This window comes from Dysidea avara, chromosome 10 (genome assembly GCF_963678975.1).
Source record: "Dysidea avara chromosome 10, odDysAvar1.4, whole genome shotgun sequence".
Classification (NCBI taxonomy): Eukaryota; Metazoa; Porifera; class Demospongiae; order Dictyoceratida; family Dysideidae; genus Dysidea; species Dysidea avara.
In genome coordinates, this window is record NC_089281.1 from 14,506,291 (window position 1) to 14,533,355 (window position 27,065).

A 27,065-nucleotide genomic window follows, 5' to 3' on the forward strand; every position below is an offset into this window, starting at 1 on the left:
TTGTAAGGTTTATTCAAACACAAGTACAGGCTGTGGGACATATATTATACCACTTGAGAGTGCGTGTTATTTCATGAAATAATGCATTATTAGTAATAATCATGAAACAACTATTTTGTCCCTTTAACATGTCTAGCATGTATGATGTAGGTGGTGAACAATAGAGGGAACTCTGTGATGTAGACTATAGTGAGAATATAGAACTAGTGATGTCAATGTGAATGTGTAACAAATTTATAAAAATACTACAATACAAAAATCACTGCAGTTATGAGCTAAATGATGGAACATGTTGTTAGCTAGATGATGGAACATGTTGTTAGCTAGTGTCACGTGTATCATTCAATCTCCTAACAGCTAGTAGTGCATCAGCTGCAGCTTTGATTAGTTGACAATGTAGAATAGAGTTCTCTACTGAACTACTTTCATGTAGTGAGGTTACTGCTGTTTGTAACTTAGCCAGTAATACTGGTTCAGCTTGTGGACTGGCACCTGTTGGTTTACTGTATTGCTGTACTGGACTATTAGATGGGTAGGTCTTGTCATTTTCAACCTCTTCACAATTGACACAATATTTCAGCCCTTGTGGTGACTGCAGTAGGATGTTCTAAGTACAATGTAAAAAATGAATAGTAAATAAACCATCACGTGACTTGCAATGCGGCCTTTTCTCGTACCTCGCAGACAGCACAATTTTCGTTTAACATTCGATATCTCTTCAGTAGGTACGGGCTCATTAAGCGACTAATCTTTTCCGACCTCTGTCGCTTCTCCTCCAGCGCCAGTCTCTGCTCCTCCGATAATTCCTCCATTGCAAATAATAGCGCGCGCGCGTTTATTAGGTAATAAATATTCATAATAAAAATGTTCATTTTTATAAACTCATCAAGTTGACCTGTGCAGTGTGTACCCTGGTACCAGTTGTTAAGCTTGGCTAGGTGGTGCAGAGGGTGGCCTGTTACCACTGCTCCAGTCATTCCTTGGTAGCTATAATGGAGAACTTATAACAACATATTACACTAGTTATTACCTTCTGAAGATTAGGTAACTTCCTCTGGAGTCTTCCTCTATACATCTGACCATCATGACCAATAACGTCCATCTCATCATAAGCATGGGGACTGTGGTTACCATAGTTACTACCATCATTGGGATAAATGAAATTACTTACTTTGGGAAACGTTGTCTAACCTCCCTAGTGATTACAGAGCTATAGAATGGAGGGGGGTAATGGGTACAAAGGGTGGAGTAATACACTCACTTCAATGGTGCAACTCTAAGCTTGCGGTGTGGGTGTGTGGTGGTGTGTGAGCCACCACAACTCCGGAGAGTACCAGAATAATCTAATGTGGCGCTCATTCCACCATGTGTCCTGTATGATGACATGTTATGTGTCAACTCACACACCAGGGGAGACATCAACATACAATCTTTGATGTTGCCTGATCAACTCTAGCTCATAGGTGGTGTAGGGCCTAAATGACCTCACTCCTGGCAACTGCATGCCACTTGGCAGGTTGGGTATTACACTAAAAAACAGTTGTCATTACTCTATTAGGTATATTACTACCTGGTACTTACGGTGTAGGTAAGATTCCTACTGGTTTATCACAAGAAATACACTTGGCTTTTAGCCGTCTTTTAAACCCTGCTGCTTCATCTGTAACATCAGCTGATTTCTCTATCACAGTTGGGGCAGTATGGGCTCGTAGTTTCTGATCTGTAAATTTGACACTGTATTAACAAATGGTCCACACTTAACTGACAATACATACCTAGGTAATCCTGGATCCTATTTATCTCCATTCTGTCTAGTTTGCCTTCCACGTCAGTTGATAATTGGTTTACTGCAGACTTCAGAGCTACTTCTTGTCCTTCTAACTTGCTCCTTGCCTCTCTGATCTCCTTGTCCAAACGAACAAATGTGGAATCAACCCATTGTTTGCTAGCCTTTGAGTCAAGGGCATCCCGGTCAGCTTTCTAAGGCACAAACGTATTATCAGTTTTCAAGTGACAATGTATCACCTCGTCAACTTCAATTTGCACTTGTTCTTTATCAGCTTTTCTGCTCTTAAGTTCATCCACTCCAGAATAAAGTGCCTTACAGGAATCAGATGTCACTAACAGTTATGCTTCTAACTGAACTAGCTAGCTACCTTAACATGGTCTTGGTTTACACCCAGTTCATGCGAGATATTAGCAGCCGTGTCAAGTAGCCTCTCCTGTTGCTGTTGTAAGTCAGTTACCATTGACTGCAGCGAGTTAAATACTTCAGAATCCTGTAGCATTACTCAATTATTATATCAATGAGATTATACTATAAGCTTACAATTTGTGGTATGGTGCTACTATCAACTGCCGGGATTGGCTGTTGACTGCGTATAGCATTAGCTGTAGCCATCAGTGCTTGATCTATGTCATTGAGTCGTTCCCGCACTTGTGCTACTTGTGATCCCAGTTCTTCCAGTCGTGAATTAGTACCAGCGGATAATTGTGAGGATAGCTAGTACAAATAATAACTGGCTTAACTGGTTACACAGGTTATATCACTCACTAGACTCATATCAGCTAATAACTGTTCCACAGTTGATTGCATGGAGTTTATGTTCTCCATAACATCAGCAGGTAATGAAGGCTGCTTCTTCAAATCACCTAGTATAGCACGTTATCATTTAAGCCCTGGCCCATTATAACTGGCTAGCTGTCACCTTCAATAGCAGCTAGTTTAGCTTGTAGCTCTATCACCATAGGGAGAAGCCCTTTATCACCATCATCTCCTTGAGGAATTAGTGAAGACAGATCTGAGATGTTCACTTTCCTAGCTAGTTCTTCTCTGAGGTCAGTGAAGTCTGCTTTACCAGCTAGTTCACTCTACACAATGAAATGAGTAACTAGCACACAATTGTGCATAGTAGTGATACAGTGTGTAGGTACATCATGGCACAGTGATATAAATTATTGAGTGATCTGATTCTAGAAACACATACCTGCATCTTAAGTTTGTAGGGTGTATATGACAGTATTATGCATGCATGTATGTGTAGAGTGTGTGTGTATCTGTTAAGTATATGCACAAGTGTGCATACCTGTAGCTGTTTGTATTCCTCCAAAAATCCTTCCAACTTATTAGTTAGTTCTCCAATTTTCTGCAGAGCCTCAACAGCTTCAGGCGAGGGATGACTGTCAGGTGGTGGAGGTGGTGTAGGTGTCTTGCGGTAAGCGTTGAGTGCTTGTTCAAGGTCAACCCACTTCACATACTGATTCATATCAGGCAACCCATCCTGTAGTGTATAATAAAGTCACCAACACAACACAAATCACACTCACTTTACAAGCAATCACGTCAGTTTTTAGAGCATCTAATTGTTCTTGTAGATCTGATAATAGAGAGGGGACACGATCATCTCCTGATGGAGCCAGTGCCATTCCTTCAAGTGTTGTTAACTTCTTTCTAAGATCATCAACTTGTTGGTTGAGATTCTGTACTAGCTCTTGAGAAGAATTCAACTACAACAATTGATAATAATAATATTATTATCACTTCGATAAATGATCCTTACTTGTTCTTCTAAAGTACTGACTTTGCCTGTAACAGTATCAACCTTGCCATTTAAAGTTTTTGTATTGTTGTTGAACTTTGTCATTTGTTCCATGACATTTCTGAGCTGACCAAGAATTTCATCCACCAAGGAAGATGTCTACAATACACACTTGAACACACACGACATGTGTCAATGATAACTTACACGATGTATGCCATCCTCTGCAGCATCAAGACGTTTTGTTAGACTAGTAAACTGCCACATGTCCTTGATTGGTGTGGCATTAGTATCCAATCCCTTACGTTCCAACAAGTCTGGAAGTGCCTCAACTGTTCCTAAACGATTCTCCAGCTCTGAAATTTTCCTCTCCATAGCAACTAGTTCATTAGAAGCACTGATCATGTGAGGCCGTGATTTACTACTTGTAGTATGGTACACTCCAATACTGCTTGTGGTGCTGGGGTGCCTCATTGATGAGCGGCTGAGACTAGCTCCTATGGGACTTGATGAACCATCTATCATTTGTACTCCTAACTCTTCTGCTTTAACTTCATCTGAGTCAAGCCTCTTAGCTCCATCCATCTTGTGGCCTATGTCATCACCTGATGGTGGAGTAGTGCCTTTAGTGGTGGGAGCATCTGTGCTGTCTGTGACATCTGCTTGTTGTTTACTAGTGGAGTCAGCTTGTTTACTAGGTGTCTCAGGTTGTTTACTTGGTGCCTCAGGTTGTTTACTAGACGTTTCAGGTTGCTTACTTGGTGTTTCAGGTTGTTTACTTGGTGCCCCAGGTTGTTTACTGGTAACATCAGTTTGTTTACCATCTGGTGCAGCAGCTACGCTGACTCTTTTAACTGGAGACGTACCTGTAACTGGAGACCCCTCTGTAGACTGGTCCACCATAACGACAGGTGCAGGCTGGCCATACTGAGAAGGTAGATAGTTTATGACGGTAGCTCCGCCTTCTCTAGGCTCTCTTGATATAACGACCCCTTCAAGCTGCACCAGCCGCCGGACAATTTCATGCATTAACGTGTGCATGTAGTTGAAATTGACCACGCCACAAGGCTCCCCTCCTAGCGACAGGTCGATCAGTTGAAGTAGCTCAGTAGCCGCCATAATACCAGCAACAGAAGGGTAGCTGTTCTAATATTTACTAACTAGTAATGATCAACACAAATCACATTTTCCACGTCGCACCACTTCGTCCCTCTAATGTTGCTAACGGCAACCTAACAGCCCGTGTCATAAAGCGTCGACAAGATGGCGGAATAGTCACCAAGAAAGTTGTTTGTTCGTATTAGACCTTTTTGTTCCTTTTGTGTAGCTTCATCACAGCTGTAGTATTAATAAGGAGTTGCAGAACATTGCCGTATTTGCTGGGGTTGATGACAGCCAGTTCTTAGTAATGCCCCCCATCAACGTACCAGGTTTCTAAACTCTAATCGCATAATATGGCGACGGCTGGGATGGTAGCTAGCAATCCTAATCCAATCATCTATCCTACTAACACCGCTACCGCTACTCCGTCCAGCTCCCTAGCTGGAGACATCTATGGTAAACTGTACCATCATGGTTTACACGCATCATTAATTCAATTATTACAGATATCGTAAAGGACATTAAGGTAGGGCTGTTATGCACAGGGCATGAGCTAGTAGAGTTCAACAGGATCCAGAACACCCATACACGCTGGAAGAACTTAAAGTGGTTGAAGAGGATAAAGTCCATGTCACATCGTGCTCCGATCACTGTCAGCTAATCACAATAGAGTTTACACCAACTGTACCACACTGCTCTCTGGCCACTCTAATTGGTAGTGTGTTACTGATCAGTATATATCTTCACCTGATCTTGTGTCCTATAGGGTTGTGTATGAGAGTTAAACTGGAACGATGTTTACCAGACACCTTTAAGGTATTAACTGGTATCACCATAGTAACCCCATTAGTATCACCCACTCACAGTTGGATGTGTACATCACTAAAGGATCACATTCCACTGAACAAGATAGTAAGTTATGCACCTTTCCTTAAAGTAAATAAATTACGTGTACAGCCCCCACCCTATGAGTTTCTAATCTAGACAAATGTATATATAGTATGCTCGGGATGAAAGGGGTTTATCACAAGTTACTTATTCCATGTGTAAATTAGTACATTGATGTGATCGTAATTTAGTTAAATTTTTATATCCCCGCTAGTTAGCACACATACAAACATTTTGCATTGACGAAAGAGTAAAAATGTTATTTCTATTTCTCTTAAGAGTTCCAATTCTGTACAATTAACCGTGTAACCCTATGCTAAGGATACTGGAATTGTGAGAATAGGTTCCTTGGAGCGCTACTATCGATGGACCCAGTATAGATATAAGTATGTGTGGGTTTGGATTCAGCCATTAGCCAGTATGCTTACAGTTGAAGTATGGCTAAAATTCAGGGTTGACAGCTGGTAGTGGTGGTACAAGGGGTAGAGATCTGATGTATTGCAAAATGTGATGAGTTCAAACTCAGAAATTTTCTAAATTTTTGTTCACTAGTCAGAGATGAATGTCTGCGCATAACAACACTCGATAAAAACCCTGAAATTCAAAACTCCGCATGATATAGAGTTCCTTCTTGCTTAATTATCATAATACTGTCCATTTCTATGAAAATTCTATATTCTATTAGACTATCTCATTTTTTCAAAAACCTTGTCTAAGTGATGAGGGCCAAAGAGTGAGAGGCCAACTTTGACAATGAAAAAGTTACACAGTGGAATTCAAAGCATAAAGCAGGCACTGATGCCATTCTGAAGGGGCCTACACACTTTCACAAGTTTATGAAAATGTGACTGTTCTATTAGTGATTGACTGCTCTATTAGAGTATTTGATTTTTGTGACAATCATTGGCCGATAATAAAGTGGGGGACCATTTCCATCACCTACGTAGTGCCCCTCTGTACATCCTTCACTGAGGAATGTGATGTTCACAATACTATTAATTGTTGTGCTGTACTGTGTGTTGTTGATAACTAACATGCAACCTTTGTGTTATGTGTATGCTTGTTTGGTGTAGTCAATAAACAGATTAACGACAAGGAGAGAATAGCTGCAGCTATGGAGAACCCTAACTTAAGGGAAATGGTGGAAGAGTGTATTAAAGAAGATTATTAAAATAATTTACAAATATATTTTGTACATTTGAATCAATTCACAAATAATAATTCTGTACATATTATAATACATTTCATTGTACATGTGATGTGAGTAATTCCTTCAATATGAGATTTTGTGATGGGCTGGCACTGTTACTATGGAGACTGCTATTACTGCTACTGGTAGTCATGGTAACAGTGGTTGGCACTTCAAAGGTTGGCAGGGAGGGAGTGCGGTGTGGCACTTGTGGTGATGGGATGGCTGTTACCATGGCAGCAGTAGCTAGTGATGGACGGTCAGGGTCATTACTAGGGTCAACGTAATTGCTAGATGGAACAGCCGGTAACACTTCTTTGGTGGACTCCACCTCCAGAAATTTGATGAACAGTTTAGAAAATGATGTCTGTAATATCATCAGGTAATTAACAAGGCTATTAGAAGCTACTGACTAACTTGTTGATTTCCTGGGGAAGTAGGATTAGCCCTATTCCACCAACCGGACATCCACCCAGAAGTGGCCTGACCACCAGCTACCTAAAGACAATAGAAACAGGTGAAGGGGTCTCTACGCTAATGATATATAGTACAGTACTTGATTATTCAAATGCTTGACTAAATTATTTTGTCAAACTGTGTATGTTCTATTAGAGTAGTCAAACACACCTGAACACATCAATAGGTTAACTTAATTGAACTTGCAATTGAACTTGATACACAAGTGATATAGATCCCACTGTAACAGTTACCTACCTGTTGTAATTCTGAAGGGGAGAATTCAAGGATGTTAGCTATTAACTTCATTACTTCATCTTTCTTGCGTGAAGGAGCTGAGAGGTAGCCCAGTATCAAGTTCTTCATCAATGCCTTATCAACTTTACACTCTTCTTGCTCATTCAGTAAACTGAACTCTTGCTCCCGCTTCATAAGGTGCTTTTGAAGGTTCTCCACTATACAAACACACATTATATCATTATGTCATTTTGTACCCTCATTCTAACTTTGTTGCTTCATATCTTTGATAGAGGCATTCTTACTGTCTAGCTTAGCCCTCAAGTCTTCCAAATTCTCGGCAGAACACAGTGCTTGTGTAAGCTTTACCTGAGAAGCATTGTTAGGGTATATGTGATGTACACAAATGATGAGTACTTTAGTGTCTTGCAACTGTTCTTGTAGCTTGTCTCGTTGTTCAGTTATTACAGCAAGTTCTTTGTGAAACATCTCTTCTGAAGAGCTTAGTTTAGATGAGTGGTCTAAGGGAATCACAGACACAGATGTACACACAGACAGACAAACACAGACATACACACCTTTCTGAAACTCCTCTAACACCATTTGTAAATTAGTCACTTGATGTTGTAGTTGGTCCTTTTCTTCCAGTACAGTATTCAGCTGTAGTGAGATGGTGTCTCTTTGTTGAGCAATGGAGTACAACTGCTCTGTCAAGCTATCAACCTTCTCCTGACTTTCCTGACTAGCAGTACAATATATCACCAAACAGTCACACAAATGACTACACTACTGACTTTAACGTGACCCTGTGAGTGTTAGCCAGTGCCAGCTGCTCATTAGCTTGCACAAGTTTCTGCTTAAAGTCAACTTCCCTTTCCTGAAAACTGACTATTTCTTCACTGTGCTCTTGTTCTACCTATAACACAAGAAGACAACAGCATTTGCTCCCTCAATAGCCAGACAGGTATTGAGTGGGCATTAAGGGGAAAGATATGTTGGTAATCAGCCTTGCCAATCAACAACAATTGGCATTATACAACTGTTACTAATGACATGTGTAATTGCTGAAAACATTTCACACACAACCAGCTAATGGGAAGGTTACCAGCTAACAGGAAGATTACTGGCTAATGGGAAGGTACCCAGAACAGATTAAGATACAACCAACAAGACTGTTACCTGTAGCAAGTGTGTCTTTAGTCTCTCCAGCTCTTTTGACTGTTTAGTTATTTCTGCTTGTAGTTGGTTCTTTTCAGAAGTCACATTTTCTACTGAGATTACTTGCTGTTGTTGGGTCTTCTTAATTTCGCTACTTAATTCCTTATTTTCTTTCTCCACTTGAGCAATGCAAGCTTTGGAGGAATCAAGTTGAGTTTGTAACTCCTTAATAGTGTCTTGTAAGTTGTCACACTGGGAGCATTTTGCTCCAGTCAACTGTTTCACCTGTTCTCTTAATATTACAATGGCCTGTTCTTTCTCTAATAGATCTGATGCCTTGGTAGTCTGCTGTTTCTCAAGGTCTCGAACTTGTTGCTCCAATTCTAGTACATTTGCTTGTGCATGTGTTTGGCTGTCGTCAGATACCTGTGATTTTTGTTGTTGGAAATTTTCCTTTTCTCTTTTCATTTGCTCTTTCAGTTCGTTATTTTCCTTCGTCACTTTTGCAAGTTGTTGCTGTATGATGGTGACGTCCTCATGTTGTTGACCTTGTAGGCTAGCTATTTCAGCCTCCCTAGCAGAAAGCAGTTGCGTAATCTGTTCCATTTCACTATCAACTTTCTTGCGAGCAGTTTCCAATCCAGAAATTGTTGTGATTTGTTCAGAAATTTTCTGCTGTAAGTTAACAAGTTCAGTACTCAATTGTTCTCGTTCCTTGCTCAACTTGGACACCTGACCATCTTTCTCAGCAGCCAATCTCTTACGTAACTCATCTACTTCCTCACATACATGCTCTCTTGCTTGCTGTGGGGATATAAGTTTGAGTAACCAAAGTTGTTTTTTATAAGAAGAAATTTTGACTAATCCGATGGATTGATATTAAGGTTACGGTATAGTCACGGGCAATCATTCAAAATTTTGAATGCCTATCGATACTTTTTGAGAAGCCCATAAAACCAGTCTAGCAGCGTGAAAAGTTTTAAATGAAGATGAAGCCCTTCATATTTAATGTTTTTATGTAGCTACAGTGTAGTTTGAGGCAGGTGGAACACTACAATTTGTTGTAGTAACACAAGTAAGCCAGCCCGTACATCGCTCAGCTCCAGCTGTCACTACCATGTTTTTCCGCCGCCAAATACAGCAAAAGCTGTAGGCTCTATTGGCTTTTCTGGGGCATAGTGATACTGTATATTAAATTTGTTAGGTCCTGTGGAAGCGTTTTTTGGCGTGTTTCTCCCAAGTGACTCGGATACAAGCCTTCAAAGAGCTTGTTTCACCCGAAAAAACTACTAAAAGTTCAATAAAACGTCTATACTACCAGTAACATAAAAAATCGCTTCCACAGGACCTAGATATTTTAGTTGTTTAGCCACTTGTGTTGAAATCATAAGGATTCAGTAATCTGTTAGTCTGGTTTTTGGCGGCGCGTTTTTATAAAACATCGCTCTATTGTAGACCACACACCCAAGAACAGTCGTTGTTCTGTAGTAAAAATAAACAAGCACAATTAGTTGTATTGCTAACACAACACAGTTGTTGAAATTATTTATCCCTGCTTGGTTTAAAGCAGGTTTTGTAATTTGTTCCGCCCACGCATTTTAAACTATTCCGTAACCTTAACTACTTAGCTTTAGTGACACTCATGCAACTAAAAATGAGCTTTGAAATTATGTACATATAGATGAAGCACTTCAAGGACCATCTACTAAAGGTCTTAGAGAGAAAACAATTACAAAATTATCGTATACTGAAAATTTCCATGCAATCAGGGCATTAAAGTAAAAAAAAATTGTACATTATTTTGCTTCATTGTGGTCTATCATCAGGTTCAATGAAGCTGCTGTATATACTTTATACACACAGTGGACACAGAAATGGATACAAGTACACACCACACTCTTAGTACAGAATGGTAAAATCATACAATTTACCTTCTCTCGAGTCAGTTGTGCTTGTAAAGACTCCACATTTTTCAGAGCATTAGCTAGTTCATTTTGTAGCTGATCGATCCTAGTCTGGTAACCTGTCCGGGGAGGTGGTAATGGGAGTTGTTACTCAAATAGACTAACCAATAACTCTCTCTTGACAGGTAGCTAGTGATGTGGCCAAACTCTTGGAGTCTTCTTTAAGCTGCTGCTGTTGTTCTTCAAATGCTGTCTCCTTTTCTTTCAAGCAGTCCCTAAAGGATTGTGTTTCTTCCTCAATTTGTTGTGCAGACTCATCTAATGCTATTTCCAGTTCTCTAACTTTGGCAGTTAAATCATCAGCAAAATCAGTGGAGTCATCAGGTAATGATGACTGTAGCTCCATCTGGTGACGTCTCATTAGTGACTGGATGTTCTCATCATGGACATGTTGCAGAGCTGATAGCTCACGTTGGTGTTGTTCCTGCTCATGGTTTAGTTGATGTTTCAGCTCCTACAATGACATGTGACACACAGACACACACTGGCCCCATACATGTAACTATTCTCCACAGTAGTTATATTGAGTTGAGTATAAATGCTTGCTGTGAGAGGGTTTGGTGTAGTTCATATATTTATGACAAGGTACTTGTAATCAGTTTTATTAAATCATCATGCTGAAAAGTTAAGTAATTTAGATGTAGCCTGTGCTAGAACAAGTTTGTCATTTGAACTAATCAAGCCAGTGACTCAGACATGAGAATAGCATATGAGCATTAAAATGTTAGAACGTGTATTGTCAACTTTTTAATTGCTAGGTTTGTACAGTGTTGGTATTGTGTAGCAAACCATAAACACTCTGCATTTCATTGTATAGTGTAGCAAAGATATTTATGTTGTTTTTATGCAGGTATGCATGTTGTTGTTTTTAAATAGGATTTATGTCAGATGAAAGTTAAGATTTATTTTTGGATTTGTTCTGACACACATTGTCTAATTTCATGCACCACCAGGCCTATTGCAGCAGTCACTAATTGAAACGATATGCATATGTGCGTGTGTGTGCATGCGAGCATGCACACACGCACATGTACACACACACACGCACATGTACACACAAACGCGCGCACTACATTAGTTACATACCTCTAATTGCACCATCAAATCATCACTACCAACTACCTAGAACACGTACCACACAGTTAATAGTGTATCAGTGCGAGTTGAGCTTTGAGTTACCTTGTGTTGGTTAGCTTGCTCCTTCCAGTACTGGCACTCTGCTTTCACCTTTGTTAGCTGTGTAGATAACTTGTTAATCTCAGACTGTGAGGAGACTATGTCACTAATATTATCCATCCAGTTACTGCTCCCATCTGGCATTGGTTGTGTGACTGGAGAAGATACTTTGTCCTCTTGTGATGACAACAAGATTCTTAGTTGTTCTTTTAGACTAACATTTTCCTCCTTCAGGATCTGTATTTGTTCCTGATAGCATAATAGGTCACAGTACTGTCTAATAGTTATCAAACGCTCACATCTTTTTCTTGAAACAACTTTCGGTACTCTTGAGACAGTGTAGCAATTTGAAACTCTGCTGTTTCCGCACGTTCACTTAGCTCATCTTTGTGCTTTTGTGCCTTCTCTTGCTGCAGTGATAATGAACATAGACAGTAACAGGTAAAATATGACTTGGTTAACAACACAGTCCCAGGAGAGGAACATTTGCCAATACAATAATAATAATAAACATGGTAAATAGCAGTTACCTAGTACTGCAACTTTTACCACGCTGTTACAACTTTACCAAGCTGTCATTTTGCTACACTTAGAATCATAACTATAAGCATAGTGAAAGGCATAGCAAATTTCAGTTTGGAGATGCTTTCTTAATCCCTCCTCTAGCAGCACTTAGTCTTGCACAGCCAAACCAACTTATTTTTTCTTTTGCGGGTCCACCCACATAACAAAATTTGTCCGAGACTAACCCATACTAGGGAGCAAGGGCTTAATAGGTGCATAATATCACAGACTTTATATTCTATGCAATAACTAATTGAGTAGCTATACAAACCTCCTCTTTTTGAAGAGCTTCTGATTTCTCCAGTTCAAGAATTCTCAGCTTAGCTAATCGAAGTTCGCCCACTGGATCTGCAGCATATATAGCAGTACAGTGATCATTAAATAGAATAATTACCATCAATTTCGTCTGTGGTTTCAGTCAGCACATCCTTAGTGAAGGTGGTGATTTGATCCTTAAAAGTTGTCAACTGATTAGTCAGCCCCTGACCGGTGAACCACGACATTGCGCGAATTAATTAAGACTTATCCGTTGCTAGGTGCGCATGGTTTAGAGATAATAAGCACTCATTGACAACAGCTAATGATAACAAACGGTTGAAGCATAAGCTCGAGTATAAGATACAGTGTGGATTCTGTGGAAGTGCTGCTGTCCATGACAGAAGGTAATTTTTTATAGTGTGTTAGGTTTGGTCTCGTAGAGTATACACTGGCAGTCACTGCAGATGTCGCTGTACTGAAAAAGGAGTAAAATTTCTTTGATCCCTCGACGTGATCAAATAGTTTAACACTAAACCAGTTAAGAATTAACTGTAAAGTTGAATTAATATAAAACACTTGCTGTCGCAGAACAAACTTACGATCTACACAACAGAGAAATTAAATCATACATCCTACTGTATACAAGATGGACTATAGCTAATTGAGACCTTGCGGTTGAATGCCGCGATTTAAGCTTTTTTTACAAGTACTGTACAATTATATTCACTGCCGCACCTTTAGTATCAAATAATGCAAGGGGTACGTTTAAATTTAGTATCACATGTATTCTCTACAGCCCATGATTTGACTGGTGTGGAACAACAACACAAGCTAGATGATATAATATCAAAATGGTGGCATGTCAACAAGGGAGGATTTCCAATAGCATCAGACACATGGGACAAGATGTGGTATTATGTGAGGCAAGTACACCCTGATGGTGAACAAGTAGAGGTATCTATTCGGGGAGAACTACATGCTAAGGTGTGTTTGTGTGTGACTGACATCAACTAACAAATTGTAATACAGGTTTCATATCCTGTCCCACCAGTTATTACAAGCTCATCAAGTGTGACAGGTGCACTAGCTAGTATCCAGGATTACTTGCTACAACTGCAGTATCCTAACCAGCATGATACAAGCATGGGTAGGAGTTTGGTTATATCAACTAAAGCCTAGGAGCCTAAAAGAGACAAAAGCAAGTTAAAATTATTTATAATACGTAGTCACATGATCTAGTTAGTTCCTTAACTTCAGCAGATATAACCACACAGGTACACAATTTTTTGACATTAAGAGGTATCGATCAATTGCTTGGCTTATGGACACTGCTAAGGAGATAATACGAGTGTCTTTACCCATCAAGTGTCTGGAGGCATTCATATTGTCACTGTATCCTATGTATGTGTCAGATACATATAATTTAAATTTGGTGGTTTTTTTTATAATCTTGTCATAAATATTTTTACAGCATTTGCTTGTAACACAGTTGAACTTGCATTTTGCCAAATTCAATCTTACCAAATGTGTCAAATGTCACAGGAGTAGAATAAATTTTTTATATACTGAACAACTCTGACTTTTGCTGTGGTGCATTAAGCTATTGACAGAATCTGTGGCAAAGTGATATAACTGGCTTTATAAGACTTGTGGGTACTTTGATCAAGAGTACATCATATATTTTTTTATTATGTACTCTTGCTTTGATGTATATGACTTTTTATGCAGCTTGCATAAACATGCTATTCTGACACCAAGAGTACATAATATAAAAACTATGAACCTAACATCACATATTTAATTGATATCACTCCATCTGCTGTTTGCAACTCCAGTTTTTTTTGTCAAAGGTGATTACTTAATTACCTTACTGGACTATCACTATGCATACAGTATGTCAGGTGGTTCCCTTAGCATTAATGAGATATTTGACAGCACCGTTAAGCCAATTACACCGATTTGCCATCAGTTTCAAGTCAAAATGTGATGGCCACACCCACCGACATGTAGTAATGGGTGTATACTGCACCAATCAATTTGGAGCACTTGGGTTGAGTCGTAAGAGAAACTTGATGGATAAACGACTGCAAGTGAAGGTGTGCTTGTCCTTGCGTGTGTATGTGCCATTGTTGTGTGTAGTCTTTAACAGAATTGCTGGAGGATTATATGCAAGTGTACAACTCCTGTAAGTGTGTATGCCTTGTACAGTGTACAGTAAAACTAGCTATTGTAGTACTGACCCCAGTTAGTCTCATGTGGCCAGCCCCCTCCTTTTTTTTCCCTACTACACACGACACTACTCACCAGTATCACACACACATACACCTTGGACCAACGCAATGATATTGACACCTCTAGGCCATGCCCAGGTTATAAAGATGTCCTGATTTTCTGAGCTAAAAACCTGTGTTCGATTAAAGTACATGTTGCCCACAGACCATTATATAACCTGCATTAAAAAAATAATTTAAAATACATGTGTCCACATATTAACAGGTTCCAGTTTATATGGAAAAAGTGTGACTTACATTCTACTTTTGTTCACTATTAATGGTTATAGATAATCACAAAGTGGTCAAGGTGAAGCTGAGTCTCCCAATAGTACATGATCTTCATAGCCACGAACCAATACCATGGAAAGTAAGCCACCCTCCAATAATATGCTACATATATATATATATTACCCTGCTGTGATAATACCACAGGGTCTGATTATCCGACCAACAAACATGACCCCGTCAGAACTCAAGAAAACAGTTGAGAAGTATTCACGAATTATCAAATTATCAACTATCTAGTTCTTGTGCACACACTATTGACTATGTACATAATAAATATTAAACATCTGCTGCTGTACTGACTGTATAGAATGGAATGCATGATGTACTGAAAACACACGATAAAAGAAAAATTCACCAGAATTTTAGTCACTATTGGTTGGGATTTGCAGTTTTTTCTAACTCATACTGCTTTCTGAATTCGTCTAGCGTTTCCCACATATTTAATCTGTCTTCCTCTTTCTTTTTCTCCCTGTGTAGTACAATTATAGAATTCACACAGCACAAATTGTTGGAATAACTTTGTTACTTTTGTTTGTCGGATTTGTATGAGTTAGTTAGTTCATCAAACAGTTTACTATTCATCGACATCAGTGTCTTCAACACATTGTAAACTAATGCTACAATTGTCCTGCAACATACAGCAATGTATCATTAGCTATTGTGTTAACATGGGAGCCACTCACGGGTTCCAGTGCTCTTTTGAAATTCTGTACAATGAATCAAACATTATTGGTAGCACTACATGAGAGTTCTCCTCTATCAAGTTCACGACATACTCATTGTTCCAGAAATATAAAGCTCTCTCAGCCACCTATACCATCCTATAGATGAACTTGGAGTGTTTGTGATTGCTCACCTGAAAATGTGGACTGGACACACACTTGGCTAACTGTCTGAACAATGCCTCTTGTATCTTAATGAACTGATCTGGTTCAATAATGTCTAATATCTCCTCTAATTCGCCCAGGAACATCACCTGTGTAATTGTTATTTAACTGGTAATTGTTATTTAGCTGATTAATAGCAATTATTAGGTGATAAATACCTCTGTGTGTGCCCATAAAGGTGCTTCATGGATGCCATATATGTACTCGTTAATGCATAGCAGATAGAAAACACACTGCAGTTTGCAAAGCATTGAGCAACTGTTGCTATACACCCAATGGGCTACTTGCATACCACAAGTTGTCGCAGTTTCTATGCGTGACAACAATATTAAAGTAAAGGCCTTGAGCATGAATTTGTCAAAAACTTCAACCAATCAAATCACTTCTTTATAAGTACTTCAAAGATTAAATTTAAACAAAAAATTACTAAACATAATTTTCATATTACTATGGTTGTAGCACAAGGACTATTAAAACCTCTGTAAGCCCACAATGTATTGACATACATGATATGAAGGTGCCTGGATTGGTACCAACATTTTGTCACATTCACAATTGCAATGGAAGAATAAAGGTATGTCCTTTGAGACCACAAGGATGCTTCAGGATGCTCAAATAATCTTCTCAACACAAAAGCTATTTCTTATGGTGGTGATGGAAGTGGAGGGGTAGGGCTACTATCTTGCAAGAGGTTGTGCCATGTCTCACAAGTAAAGGTGCAGGCAGGACCTTACCTGTTATGTGACACATGTACAGTTGACATAGGCTTCTCCGATTAACACCAGGTATGCACACACTACACACACTCATGCATGACATAATACATACACCTCAATCACAATAACCAAGTATCACATTGCACCTCCTTAGGACTGTTTGTCTTAGGCCAGAACTTGAGCAAGCCGAACACAACTTTATCCGTGAGTGAAGGGTCCTTTTCCAAGAACTGCACAACACAGTAAGCCAACTGAGCTTGATATTGGCTGAGTGTCTTTGATTTGTGTAGTGGTATAAGCACTTTCACTAGAAACTGCTTGTGTTCTGCTTTTAATGGCAGAGCAAATCCATTAATTATACTACAGATAAAAAATCAATGACTTTAGCATCAGCCATTTGTCATACTTACCTTCCCAAAATCTCAAGCAATTCAGCTATTCCATTAAAATGTTCAGTTTCGTATATAAACCTGTGACATCCATGGTAATTGAATTATACAGCAAGCAACAAATCGGTCACCTCAAAAATATGTGATTAATATGTTTCCTAATGTAGGCCCGAAGGCCCAGAAATTTTCCATAAATTCTATGCAGACATGTTTTTAGAAAATCCCTTTCACGAGGGTCTTCACTATCAAACAACTCTAATAGCTAAAAAACAATGTCGTAATAACTACATAGTATATAAGTTTTGGCTACCTGTAATATGAATGACTGATCAATAAAACGCTTTGCAATGGTAGTTTGAAAATCTGGAGACTCCAGGAATCTCAAGAACAAGGCATAAACAATCTGAAACAGAAAACAGCTGCAAGCTTAACTATTAAGTATTACTGGTATACACAACCTCTAAATGTGGCCAAGAGAGCTCTAATGTTGGATCATCTTCTTCAGGGTCAAAGTCGGGATTCTCTGATGGTGGTAACGCTCTGAAGGCATTGTACCTCACCTAGGACACTTCAGTATACAGTATATTAAAGGATATTAAGCTTACCATTCTGACCACCTCAGGGTATACAGGCTCAGTGATCACACCTTTATTATTAGCAATATATTCTAGAACTTCATTTAGAGCTGCTCGTTTGATCTCTTTAGCTCTCAACTCGGTCATTGGGTCACTAAAGTCAAACACGTAACTACACTGTTGGATTTTCTTGATCAACATCTCTTCAATTTTATCCTTGGGAACATCTAACAGCAAATGGTAAACTGAGCACACTAGCAACAAGAGTCTCACCTTTCAGCGGAGTAAGATGTTGGTAATCAGGAGGAATTTTCTGTACTTGATAACGTGCAGAGCTCTGTGTGGGTTGACGTTTACGAGGTAGTTTAGTTGTCCGTCTTGTGAATGGATCAGGTACAGCTAGTTTGCCTTGTGTTGGAGCTGGTACAGATGGCGGCCCGGTAGCACCACCAGGCTTAGGTGCTGGTGTACCCCCTCCAGTGAGAACCGGTCTCTTGATGCGCTGAATCTATCACCAGTATGCAAACAGTACAAAAGTAAATTAACATGCTCTTTATCCGTAGAGCATGTTAACAACCAAAACATTGAATACAATTCTCGAAGCCGAGAATGTTAATACAGACGTTAAAGCGTCATACCCATACCTCAGCGTCCATATCACAAGTGATTCCAGGGACAGGCCCGCCGTAACTCCAGTTATATCACTGTACTCGACTACACCACACGAACGTCTCTTGTACCCACGCGCGAAAGAAAAGTACCTTTAAGTAGTTTCTAATTACTGCCGACCATATTCATTAGCGCGATGTTTGGCCAAAGGTCTACGGAATTGCTAAAGGAGCTTAAGCGAGCGGAGGACGGGTCATTACCACCTTATAACGAGGATGGTGTAAGACAAGTACTAGAAGAAATGAATGGACTGTTTAAGGAAAACCAAGAAGAAGTAAAGGCAACCACGAGCGGAGAACAAGGCTATCTGTCCGGTGTACAACTGCGTCATGCATGTCTGGAGCGGAATCAAAGGTGTCTATTAGCCTACGTGTACAACAGAATGATGAGATTACGTGACTATCGCTGGGAACTGGGTGGAGTGCTGCCAGAAGAAATGAAACTGAACTTATCTGAACAAGAATTGATCTGGTTCAACAAATATAACAAACTGTTAGCCAGATATATGAGGGACTGTGGATTAGATCTTACTGAACACATACAACCTCCCAAGAGCTTGTACATTGAAGTACGATGTCTCACAAACTATGGTGAGTTTGTGACTGAAGATGGAGCCATTTTCCAGTTGACCAAGAGCAGCCAACATCACATGCTAAGAACTCAATGTGAACACTTAATTAGACAAGGAATTTTGGAACATGTGCAATAATAATAGTTAATAAATAGTGCTAAAGTTAGTCCACATCTTCCTGCTTGTCGGCCTGCAAACCTGACATCACTAAACAGCACTAAAATTGTGATACACTTGCCTTCTTTTCTAATGAAGCATACACTTGAATGAGCAGGTCAAAAATGGTTGGGGGGAGAGTTTGTTGTAATGTGGCCAGTGTGGCCTTTGGATTGCCAGAGTAAGCAACAAAATTTACAAGATGAGTGATACAGTCAGGAACATTGCCTGTGTTTAAATGTGATGATAAATGGTACCACTATCCTCCCTGTCTGCTCACCTTGCATTAATTCTTGATTAGCTAATGTCATTTCATTCATCAGAAACTCTTCCCTAGTTGTTGGATCACTGAGGTCTATCCCAGAATCCTGTAGCAGGTTTTCACAGTACTATACACACATCACACATGCACCTACCACTTTAATTCCTGGTCTACTATGTTGTTTCTTCATTGCAGCTACAGCCTTCTTTCTACCTGTAAATGACATGTCGTACTGATTATATGTGCCAGCTGACAATCCAACTAACGGGCAATCACTTTCTTCTTATAATCCGGGTCATTCCTTCGCTTTCTATCGAAATACACACAGTATCCCAGAAACAGGGCACTACATACCCCAGCCGCACACAGAACATAGGTACGCAGCATCACTCGTGCTTGCTGCTCGAATATGTTAGAATTATCCTCCTTTTAATGCCCCCTTCACTAAAAGCTATGATAGTTTTATCCATCATAAAATATACTGTCTATGGAGAGCGACAACTCAGAACTTGGTGAAGGAAAACAAGTGCCCAACAATATCAGTAGTAGCGACGACGAATGGGATAGCGACGAAGACGACGATAACACGGCAGCTGGATATACTCCGCTACCTCAAGACCCCATAGAGAATGGAGAAGAATCATACGGTGATGACCATAACTCGGATTCTGAGAAAGATGTATTGACCCCCCAACCCTCTCAGGTATCACACGGTTCTGTAGTACAGTCAGAAGAGTTGTTTCCTTCACAACTAGCAGTTGCCAGTCCAGTTAGTATGGAACAAGGTGTGTGGTGGGTACTCACTAGTTGAGGCCATTGTTTGTTGTCTTTATTGTCATCAGTGCCTGAATTTTACACATGCCATGATTAGATTTTTTCTGGGTTATAGACCCATATGCATTGCAGGTGGGCTGCTGCCATAGCAACATCCGCCATTTTAGAGTACAACCCTGATAGAGCGTACTGGTCAACCTTTACTGTAGAATGCAGAAGTAGCTCTACTTCCTGGGTATTGTTTTACACGAGATTTTACTCAAACACTATCAGGGTTGTAAAACGGGTTGTACTCCAAGATGACAGATGTCGCTATGGCAGCAGCTCACCTGCAAAGGGTCTGTACCAGTACCCCCCATCACTAGATACCATTATCTTTGACCCCGCCCACTGTATGGCCACTATTGGTGATTTTCTGTTTTTCATCAGAAAATACTTAGTGTAGATTACAGGCGGGCGGGTCATTACCATTATTCCTTATAGTGCTTGCCACAATATAGCAAGCTAGACTCACTTATATTCTCCAGGGCCTGACACTCTCTACATAACAGGTAACTTAGCTAACTAAACATAGCTAGTATTCTCTCTATATGTACGTAGCTACATATAGTCGTCCTTCATCACGTGATCAGTTCCTCAAAGGTCCAACTTCTTACTTGTAAACATCATTACACCAATCTTTATCTTTCACATTGTCTTGGCTGCATTACGCAAGGTAGCTACTGTATAAGTGCAGCAATCTTGAAAACTGAATTGCACATCCTCAATATCTGGTTGATCAGATGATATAATGGTTAAATGGTTAATAACAGGGGAAATATGTGCAGAAATAAAAATAGATGTGGGTGCTGATGAAAGATGGTAAATCATTAAAATTAATGGTGGCCTAATAGAAATAGGTGTTTATTTCTATTAGGTGTTAGGTGTTTATACCTAACACCTAATAGAAATAACAGCCAGATCAAATACTTTAAAGAACATCAACCACCTATTAGGTGTTTATGCCTAATAGGTGGTTGATGTTCTTTAAAAGTATTTTGATCTGGCTTCAAAACATGGCAGAAAATCACATAACTAATTTGTATTTGTAGAATTATTTTTGATTGCTATAAAAATTACCAATTAAGTACTGTAGGACCAGGAAATGTTGGCCTAATTTGTTCTCGCCATGCTTTACTGAAAAACATGAATTGACAAAGTTGGGTGAGAAATTAAGCTATTGTGTACATTATAAACAAGTTAGCTCTTGAAATGTTGTAGGATACAAAATCATTGTTTAACTGCTGCTATGCATATGTTGGGAAATAGCATGCATGTCATGGTCATTATCTGAAATGTACATTACAAACTCTCTTAGCCTGCACTGTTTAACCAACATCACTGCCACACATGCTAATGACGTGCAGTATTACTAGATTCCATGGCCAGTAGGTATTGTGCAGTACTATGCTGCCCAGTGCTTAAAAAGTGCTAAGAAAGTGTCTAGCAAGAACCAAATGTGATCAAACTTATTCAGGCAATGACCAATTGTTATGCGTATACAAGCATTTGCAACTTATATAATGAGGGGCCTTAAACATGTCTAGATATTACTATAACTTATTTTACAAATTCTACACGTGGACACTATAAAATTTACACTGACCTCATGCTGTTAAGAAATCAGAAATCACCTTTTTGCAATCAAGAGTTATAAATCACTGAACAATCTACCCTGGGCTGCTGTCAACTCACCTTCCATTAATGATTTCAAGAGGAACATAGATAATCACTACTACCCCCAATCGCTTGATTACGATTTGTTGTTTTAGTATTGCATGATGTTGATTTTGTAATCAATATAATTTGGTATGTATTTTGTGTAAAGAGCAGGACTCACAGGAATTTGCCTTTTTTACCTGTATGATTATTATTTTTAGCATTATTGACATGAAGTTAGGAGCTCACGAAATATTCCATTATTTTTTTGTAGGTCACGCTAATAACATCGTCAATGCAATGGCTGGATTCAGTCTGTCACCTCAGAGTATTCCAGAGTGGGCTAAGGTTGTACCAGAGGATGTTTGGAAAAATGAACTATTGGAAGGATTAAAACCGAAACCATCAAAAAGATAGCATTAAATGCATAAAAAAATATTTTTAAAAATCAATTCACACATACAAATGAACAGTTTAACTGGGAGATTGTTGATAAAATGATGAGAGGTCAAATCCATCACAGAAATTATCAGTGATGGGTATACAGTTGAGGTAATGACACCATGAGCAGAAATCACCATCTTGTATATTGAAGAAGACAATAAATCCAAACAGGTACAATATCACAATGGTTGGTAGTGCTATAGATATTAGACACAGCTTAGTGATACGGTCCCACTTGCCGATTGAGATGTAAGGTACAAATATGAATGACGACAATACACCAAATACAAATCCTCCAATGTTGGCAAAGTTGTCAATGTATGGTAACAATCCGATTACTAGAAGAGACAAGAGGTCACATTATTGTGTGACAGTGAATAACTCACCCAATAGCACAATCACATTAATCAGCAGTTTAATCAACTCCAGGAACGGATGGTTTATGTACTTCCATGACTGTACTAGCTCCACGAGTTGTACTCCCAGTAATCCATACAGAGCTCCACAGGGACCAGTCTGTACATACACATGACACTACTAAAAGTGGACCAAAAGCAAACCGAGGGTTGTGGTTAATTAAGTGAAAGCTTACGGAAGTTTCTACATACATAAAGCAAAACACAATCACAAAAGGCACCTCTAAAACTATTCGAGTCCATTAAAAAAGGTGTGAGGAATATTTACAGACATACCAGGTTAACATACAAGACTACAAATTCTATTAGAGTATATGAAGAGAGCTCTGCATACATGTAATAATGAATGTGCTTGATTTGGACCACTCCAAATATAAATTCTCTGTTTCCTGTCCACCACCCTCATCTGGTTAATAACAGCTCTATGTATTTCCATTCTGTATTCTTCCATTATTTTCTGATTATTCTTGCATTCTGTACAGGCTCAGTAAAGCCATCTTGTAACAGCGTCAGCTCATGTGTCAGCAGTGCTATCAAGTCAGCACAAATTCACGTTTGTGGTATTTTGCAACTTAAAAACGAAGGTACAAGCTTAAGCATGCTTTTAAGCAGCTCTTAATGGTTGTGCCAGGTAAATAATAACTTGAAAAGCTGCCAATCGTATAACGGAAATGAACCGCCCGCATGCAAATATGTCTGAGTCCAGGACAGGAAAAAGATAATTTATTTGGAATGGCCTTATCTGAACACTTGCAGTTAGACAATGGAGGTAGATTTTAGGTTTGGCTTCATATAACTTTCTTGAAATTTCAGCCCAAAGCGCAGTGAGAATCTCATCTCAATACTTCAATGCAATCGATGCCACAATTTGTACCAGATTATTAAAGATGTTGAAGTGTTAGACAAGAAAGGCATTGGATTAGAGACGTTTCACTGTATTAACTGATACCCATCACTCACTTACCCCAACAGTGTCCGGATCAAATATACAACTAGTCAGGTAGCCTCCAACACCAGATATCATGTAGATCAGAAATATACGCAGCCAACTAGCAATGGGGTATATGACATTTGTAATGTCAACAACTATCAGTGAACATTACCCAATCCTTCGTTCTATCTTGTAACAGAAGTACAACTGTATTGCAAGTAGGATCACCAGCTGTATAACTCCTGTATAAATATGTACCATTTAACACACTACATGCAGACAGACAGCACTACTATACACATGTACACAGCAGACACACACTAGTACCCACATACACATATACATTATTACAGGAGAGCTTACCATTATACATGAATACAGCTATAATGAGGCGATACCATTGGTTAGGATTTGAGCCGCTGAATGTGGAGCTTGACCAAGTCAGCTCACACACTCCTCGTAAACAATCAAGGATTGTATGATGACAGAGTAGCTGATGAAATAGTCATCCATTATAGTAATTACTTCTAAGAGACAGAGGAGGTTGGTCACGAGTCAAAATTTATCCTGTGATCTCAAAAAAAAAAAAACATTGACAATATGCTGCCTTTTCTTGAAACAAGCCTTAACACTTGGAGCCATGCTTGATTGCATAATCACAAGGCTAGGACATGTGACCAACCTCATATGCCTAACAGACGATACCTTGTCACCATGCCACACACCATCATAGAAGGAACAGTTCTGACGCGTAGTCAACACACACTGTCCAGTTGAGCCCAGACAACATGGACGAATTGAAATTCCATTCTGACAACGACCACTGGGTGGATTCTCACATGCTGTCAACCCTCCAACTATTGAGTCATTGCTACACCTAAGCACACATGATACAATATGTATTAACAGGTTCCTAACATTTTAGAAACTTTATGTCAAAGGTGAGAAATAAACACTTTAATAAAACGAAGTGATCCAAGCAACACAAGAGGTAGAACATAACTGTATGGGAAAATTCATACTGAAATGTTTCACTTGGATCCCTGTTTTATTTTAATACGCTAGTTTTTAGCTCACTTATTACCTATCAGAGGGCATCATACCACAGTAGTCATTGGTTGACTGACAACACTTGTACAAAATTTCCTCATTTTTACATTGCTGAATTGCCAAATCCAAACGAGAGTCACTTCTCATACACTATAACAGCACAATGGTAAATAGCTAGCTAGCTAGCACTACCACACACACAACAATTATTCTTACAGGAGAGAACTTTGCTCCATGATGGATAAGGTCAGATCCAGATGGTCCGATAAAGAAGTTAGCAGTGTCCTCTCGTGTTACTGGCACTTGCTGTCCATTAAAGTCCTCTACCAGACCATAATGTTGTTTAGGTGTGAAGCTGATAGGGGCTATCCCATCAGTAATGCACACTGCTATAAACAGGCCAATAGTAACTACTGATATGAGCACTGTGAACCATGGTCTGAAGGTTGGCAGTGTACTCATGGCTTCTTCTCTTTGTTGCTGTCTACTCAGTTTTCCTCTGACATAGCGAAGTGTCCTCCGAGCCCTTGACTGCCTCTCAGTCACTTCACCTTCAGAATCACTGGGATTACCCGTCAACTCATAATAACCACTTCGTGATGATCGTGGCATTGTTCCCACCTGGTCCCATCCACCTAAATCACAAAATTATAACACCAAAGTCTATGTGAGGAATTTCTAAGCTTTGTAGTACACATATCCAAATACAGCAACATCTCATTTATAGTGACCAGTTCTAGAGATGTATTTCATTCACCTTTTAAAAATAAGGCCAGGGCTATATACAATGAAACCAATAAAAAATAATGAAACATTTCCTCGATAAAGCAACTAGTGGCCGAGCAGCCAGTGTAATATATGTGTGACATTTTAACATTCGTCTGCTTATGACAATAATATTACAGTATGTCAATCTTTTCACGCAGAATCTGCAGATTGAGATACTCTAATAGAGCAGTCAGTCAAATATTCTAATAGAACAGTCACCACACATTACACTACTGAGAATCCTCCATAGAGTATCCCCATGCTGCATGGACACAATGAAATGCACATGGTTTTGTGCATGCCATTCTTTAGTTGTATTAGTGTAGAGGCTAATAAAAATGAAATGAAATAGATTATGACTTTCACTTATCTTTGTACAACTCTTGATCAAAGTAGTGCAGATATTTGTGTATAAAACCACCCTACATATCAAAACTTTCAGTCCTGAAACATATGAAATAGCTTTAGCTTCTGGGGGGGCACGGCCCCTCAGACCCCCTGCTCCACATACCTACTACCCTGGTTCTCCCCCCCCCCCCCCCCCTATCCTTGCCAAACCCTGGATCTGCCCCTCTACTAGTATATCACAGGACAGTCAAATCCTGATCTACATATGATCACATTTTAAGTAGCTAAATTAATCATTGATGGTTTTCTCTCACTGTAAACATTTAGCCATAATATTTATGCATTCACGGCTTAAAACATTCTACTTAAAATGTGATCATAATGATGACAATTTTGTACAACGTAAATTAAAGCCCTCTGACACATGCAACCATGGTTACAGTCCTAAAAGGAACCTGCGTGGGCATGTGAATAGAATAATTACGGTAGACAATTGCATAAAAGTTAGTCAGATCCATCCACTCTTACAGTTCCTAGCCAAAAATATCCAGAAGCTAAGATACTTCGGTGAGCATCGTCATCTAACTATGGTAGAGTGTTCAACCTATCAAATAATTGGCAATATTCAACTTTCAATTGCTTCCTATTCACAGTACTGTAAGTCCTCAATATATTTAATAACATGGCTACCTCATACACCTACTTATTTTGGGGTTCCATGGTGACCCTCCCAGTGTACTAAAGAGTAGTTGTGGTACACTCTTAACATCTGTAAACGCAATTCGCACAAGGCCTATAACCAGAAATTCACAAGCCCCACTATTAGAGTGCTATTAGAGTGCAAGTGTTGCTATTCCGATAAAAGATGCTCTACATATAAATAAATGGGTTTGGTTTATCTGAAATATTTTGTGATTGCAGGTGGTTGAATAATGGAGGTCCTTGCTTCCTACCCGTACTCATTTCCCTTTCAATGACTCTATCATGATCAGTGGGTGGGATTTTAAAATGTACTTTACAGGCTGTCAAAAGTTTCAAGACCAGGGATAAATCCATTGGATATAATCCTTCCTTCTTATTTCATACTAGCTAGGGTTACAAATGGTAGGTGTACAACTGCAAATACGAGGTACCTTCATTTCTATCCACCACTCCCAGCCATTGTCCTACACTAGAAGTGAAGCGTTCCGTTCTACTACCACCACCCCAACGCGGATTGTAGTCTGGGGGCGGATCATTGAGTTCTCTTGCTCCTTCCCTCGCCATTTCAGCAATCACGTGACACACAAATGGCTACCCACAGCCAGCTACAGTTGCAAG

At 39.4% G+C, this 27,065-nt stretch overlaps 10 protein-coding genes across 12 annotated transcripts; 4 read left to right on the plus strand and 6 right to left on the minus strand.

Annotated features, from left to right (window-relative positions):
* Nucleotides 1-110: 110 nt before the first annotated feature.
* LOC136236785 (protein ZNRD2-like) lies at nucleotides 111-812 on the minus strand. The gene is made up of 3 exons (XM_066027020.1): nucleotides 678-812; nucleotides 424-607; nucleotides 111-184 (listed from the first exon to the last, which is right to left on the minus strand). The coding sequence occupies exons 1-3, from the start codon at nucleotides 810-812 to the stop codon at nucleotides 111-113; spliced, it is 393 nt and encodes a 130-aa protein (XP_065883092.1).
* Nucleotides 813-852: 40 nt separating this feature from the next.
* Nucleotides 853-5,125, minus strand: LOC136268493 (glutamine-rich protein 2-like). The gene is made up of 16 exons (XM_066063850.1): nucleotides 3,747-5,125; nucleotides 3,561-3,698; nucleotides 3,328-3,507; nucleotides 3,087-3,281; nucleotides 2,709-2,871; nucleotides 2,555-2,652; nucleotides 2,330-2,503; nucleotides 2,157-2,279; nucleotides 2,026-2,100; nucleotides 1,776-1,980; nucleotides 1,582-1,720; nucleotides 1,428-1,529; nucleotides 1,262-1,372; nucleotides 1,172-1,210; nucleotides 1,031-1,121; nucleotides 853-987 (listed from the first exon to the last, which is right to left on the minus strand). The coding sequence occupies exons 1-16, from the start codon at nucleotides 4,656-4,658 to the stop codon at nucleotides 925-927; spliced, it is 2,808 nt and encodes a 935-aa protein (XP_065919922.1). The 5' UTR covers nucleotides 4,659-5,125; the 3' UTR covers nucleotides 853-924.
* LOC136268511 (cytosolic iron-sulfur assembly component 2A-like) lies at nucleotides 4,753-6,810 on the plus strand. 2 transcript variants are annotated; one of them, XM_066063870.1, is made up of 6 exons: nucleotides 4,754-5,096; nucleotides 5,147-5,166; nucleotides 5,211-5,355; nucleotides 5,407-5,456; nucleotides 5,507-5,552; nucleotides 6,602-6,810. In XM_066063870.1, the coding sequence occupies exons 1-6, from the start codon at nucleotides 4,994-4,996 to the stop codon at nucleotides 6,697-6,699; spliced, it is 462 nt and encodes a 153-aa protein (XP_065919942.1). In that variant the 5' UTR covers nucleotides 4,754-4,993; the 3' UTR covers nucleotides 6,700-6,810. The 2 variants fall into 2 exon arrangements, with proteins under 2 accessions (XP_065919941.1, XP_065919942.1); XM_066063869.1 differs by having other exon boundaries at nucleotides 4,753-5,096; nucleotides 5,211-5,456.
* On the minus strand, nucleotides 6,673-12,833 carry LOC136268492 (thyroid receptor-interacting protein 11-like). Its single transcript, XM_066063848.1, has 15 exons — nucleotides 12,667-12,833; nucleotides 12,544-12,620; nucleotides 12,008-12,118; nucleotides 11,712-11,957; nucleotides 11,619-11,654; nucleotides 10,638-10,986; nucleotides 10,500-10,591; nucleotides 8,590-9,372; nucleotides 8,205-8,326; nucleotides 7,989-8,152; nucleotides 7,828-7,931; nucleotides 7,680-7,779; nucleotides 7,428-7,628; nucleotides 7,135-7,211; nucleotides 6,673-7,084 (listed from the first exon to the last, which is right to left on the minus strand). Exons 1-15 carry the CDS (start codon nucleotides 12,773-12,775, stop codon nucleotides 6,773-6,775), a joined length of 2,883 nt encoding a protein of 960 aa, XP_065919920.1. The 5' UTR covers nucleotides 12,776-12,833; the 3' UTR covers nucleotides 6,673-6,772.
* Nucleotides 12,778-15,451, plus strand: LOC136268507 (tubulinyl-Tyr carboxypeptidase 2-like). Of its 2 annotated transcripts, XM_066063865.1 has the most exons (8): nucleotides 12,778-12,934; nucleotides 13,327-13,514; nucleotides 13,560-13,648; nucleotides 13,791-13,922; nucleotides 14,455-14,626; nucleotides 14,670-14,715; nucleotides 15,091-15,170; nucleotides 15,236-15,451. In XM_066063865.1, exons 1-8 carry the CDS (start codon nucleotides 12,925-12,927, stop codon nucleotides 15,326-15,328), a joined length of 810 nt encoding a protein of 269 aa, XP_065919937.1. In that variant the 5' UTR covers nucleotides 12,778-12,924; the 3' UTR covers nucleotides 15,329-15,451. The 2 variants fall into 2 exon arrangements, with proteins under 2 accessions (XP_065919937.1, XP_065919938.1); XM_066063866.1 differs by lacking the exon at nucleotides 13,791-13,922.
* Nucleotides 15,346-18,464, minus strand: LOC136268498 (serine/threonine-protein phosphatase 2A 56 kDa regulatory subunit epsilon isoform-like). Its single transcript, XM_066063855.1, has 12 exons — nucleotides 18,303-18,464; nucleotides 17,932-18,166; nucleotides 17,689-17,885; nucleotides 17,542-17,643; nucleotides 17,394-17,486; nucleotides 17,215-17,345; nucleotides 17,105-17,164; nucleotides 16,841-17,054; nucleotides 15,948-16,067; nucleotides 15,775-15,902; nucleotides 15,618-15,719; nucleotides 15,346-15,560 (listed from the first exon to the last, which is right to left on the minus strand). The coding sequence occupies exons 1-12, from the start codon at nucleotides 18,312-18,314 to the stop codon at nucleotides 15,461-15,463; spliced, it is 1,494 nt and encodes a 497-aa protein (XP_065919927.1). The 5' UTR covers nucleotides 18,315-18,464; the 3' UTR covers nucleotides 15,346-15,460.
* On the plus strand, nucleotides 18,407-19,064 carry LOC136268509 (DNA replication complex GINS protein PSF1-like). The gene has a single exon (XM_066063868.1). The coding sequence runs from the start codon at nucleotides 18,464-18,466 to the stop codon at nucleotides 19,034-19,036; it is 573 nt and encodes a 190-aa protein (XP_065919940.1). The 5' UTR covers nucleotides 18,407-18,463; the 3' UTR covers nucleotides 19,037-19,064.
* On the minus strand, nucleotides 18,988-19,751 carry LOC136268512 (mitochondrial import receptor subunit TOM20 homolog). The gene is made up of 5 exons (XM_066063871.1): nucleotides 19,583-19,751; nucleotides 19,471-19,529; nucleotides 19,335-19,422; nucleotides 19,137-19,282; nucleotides 18,988-19,088 (listed from the first exon to the last, which is right to left on the minus strand). The coding sequence occupies exons 1-5, from the start codon at nucleotides 19,701-19,703 to the stop codon at nucleotides 19,062-19,064; spliced, it is 441 nt and encodes a 146-aa protein (XP_065919943.1). The 5' UTR covers nucleotides 19,704-19,751; the 3' UTR covers nucleotides 18,988-19,061.
* LOC136268513 (male-enhanced antigen 1-like) lies at nucleotides 19,716-22,258 on the plus strand. The gene is made up of 2 exons (XM_066063873.1): nucleotides 19,716-20,101; nucleotides 22,063-22,258. The coding sequence occupies exons 1-2, from the start codon at nucleotides 19,804-19,806 to the stop codon at nucleotides 22,203-22,205; spliced, it is 441 nt and encodes a 146-aa protein (XP_065919945.1). The 5' UTR covers nucleotides 19,716-19,803; the 3' UTR covers nucleotides 22,206-22,258.
* LOC136268495 (inactive rhomboid protein 1-like) lies at nucleotides 22,208-27,048 on the minus strand. The gene is made up of 9 exons (XM_066063852.1): nucleotides 26,879-27,048; nucleotides 24,846-25,264; nucleotides 24,664-24,779; nucleotides 24,285-24,456; nucleotides 23,943-24,072; nucleotides 23,752-23,821; nucleotides 23,613-23,697; nucleotides 22,619-22,748; nucleotides 22,208-22,570 (listed from the first exon to the last, which is right to left on the minus strand). Exons 1-9 carry the CDS (start codon nucleotides 27,009-27,011, stop codon nucleotides 22,263-22,265), a joined length of 1,563 nt encoding a protein of 520 aa, XP_065919924.1. The 5' UTR covers nucleotides 27,012-27,048; the 3' UTR covers nucleotides 22,208-22,262.
* Nucleotides 27,049-27,065: the final 17 nt, after the last annotated feature.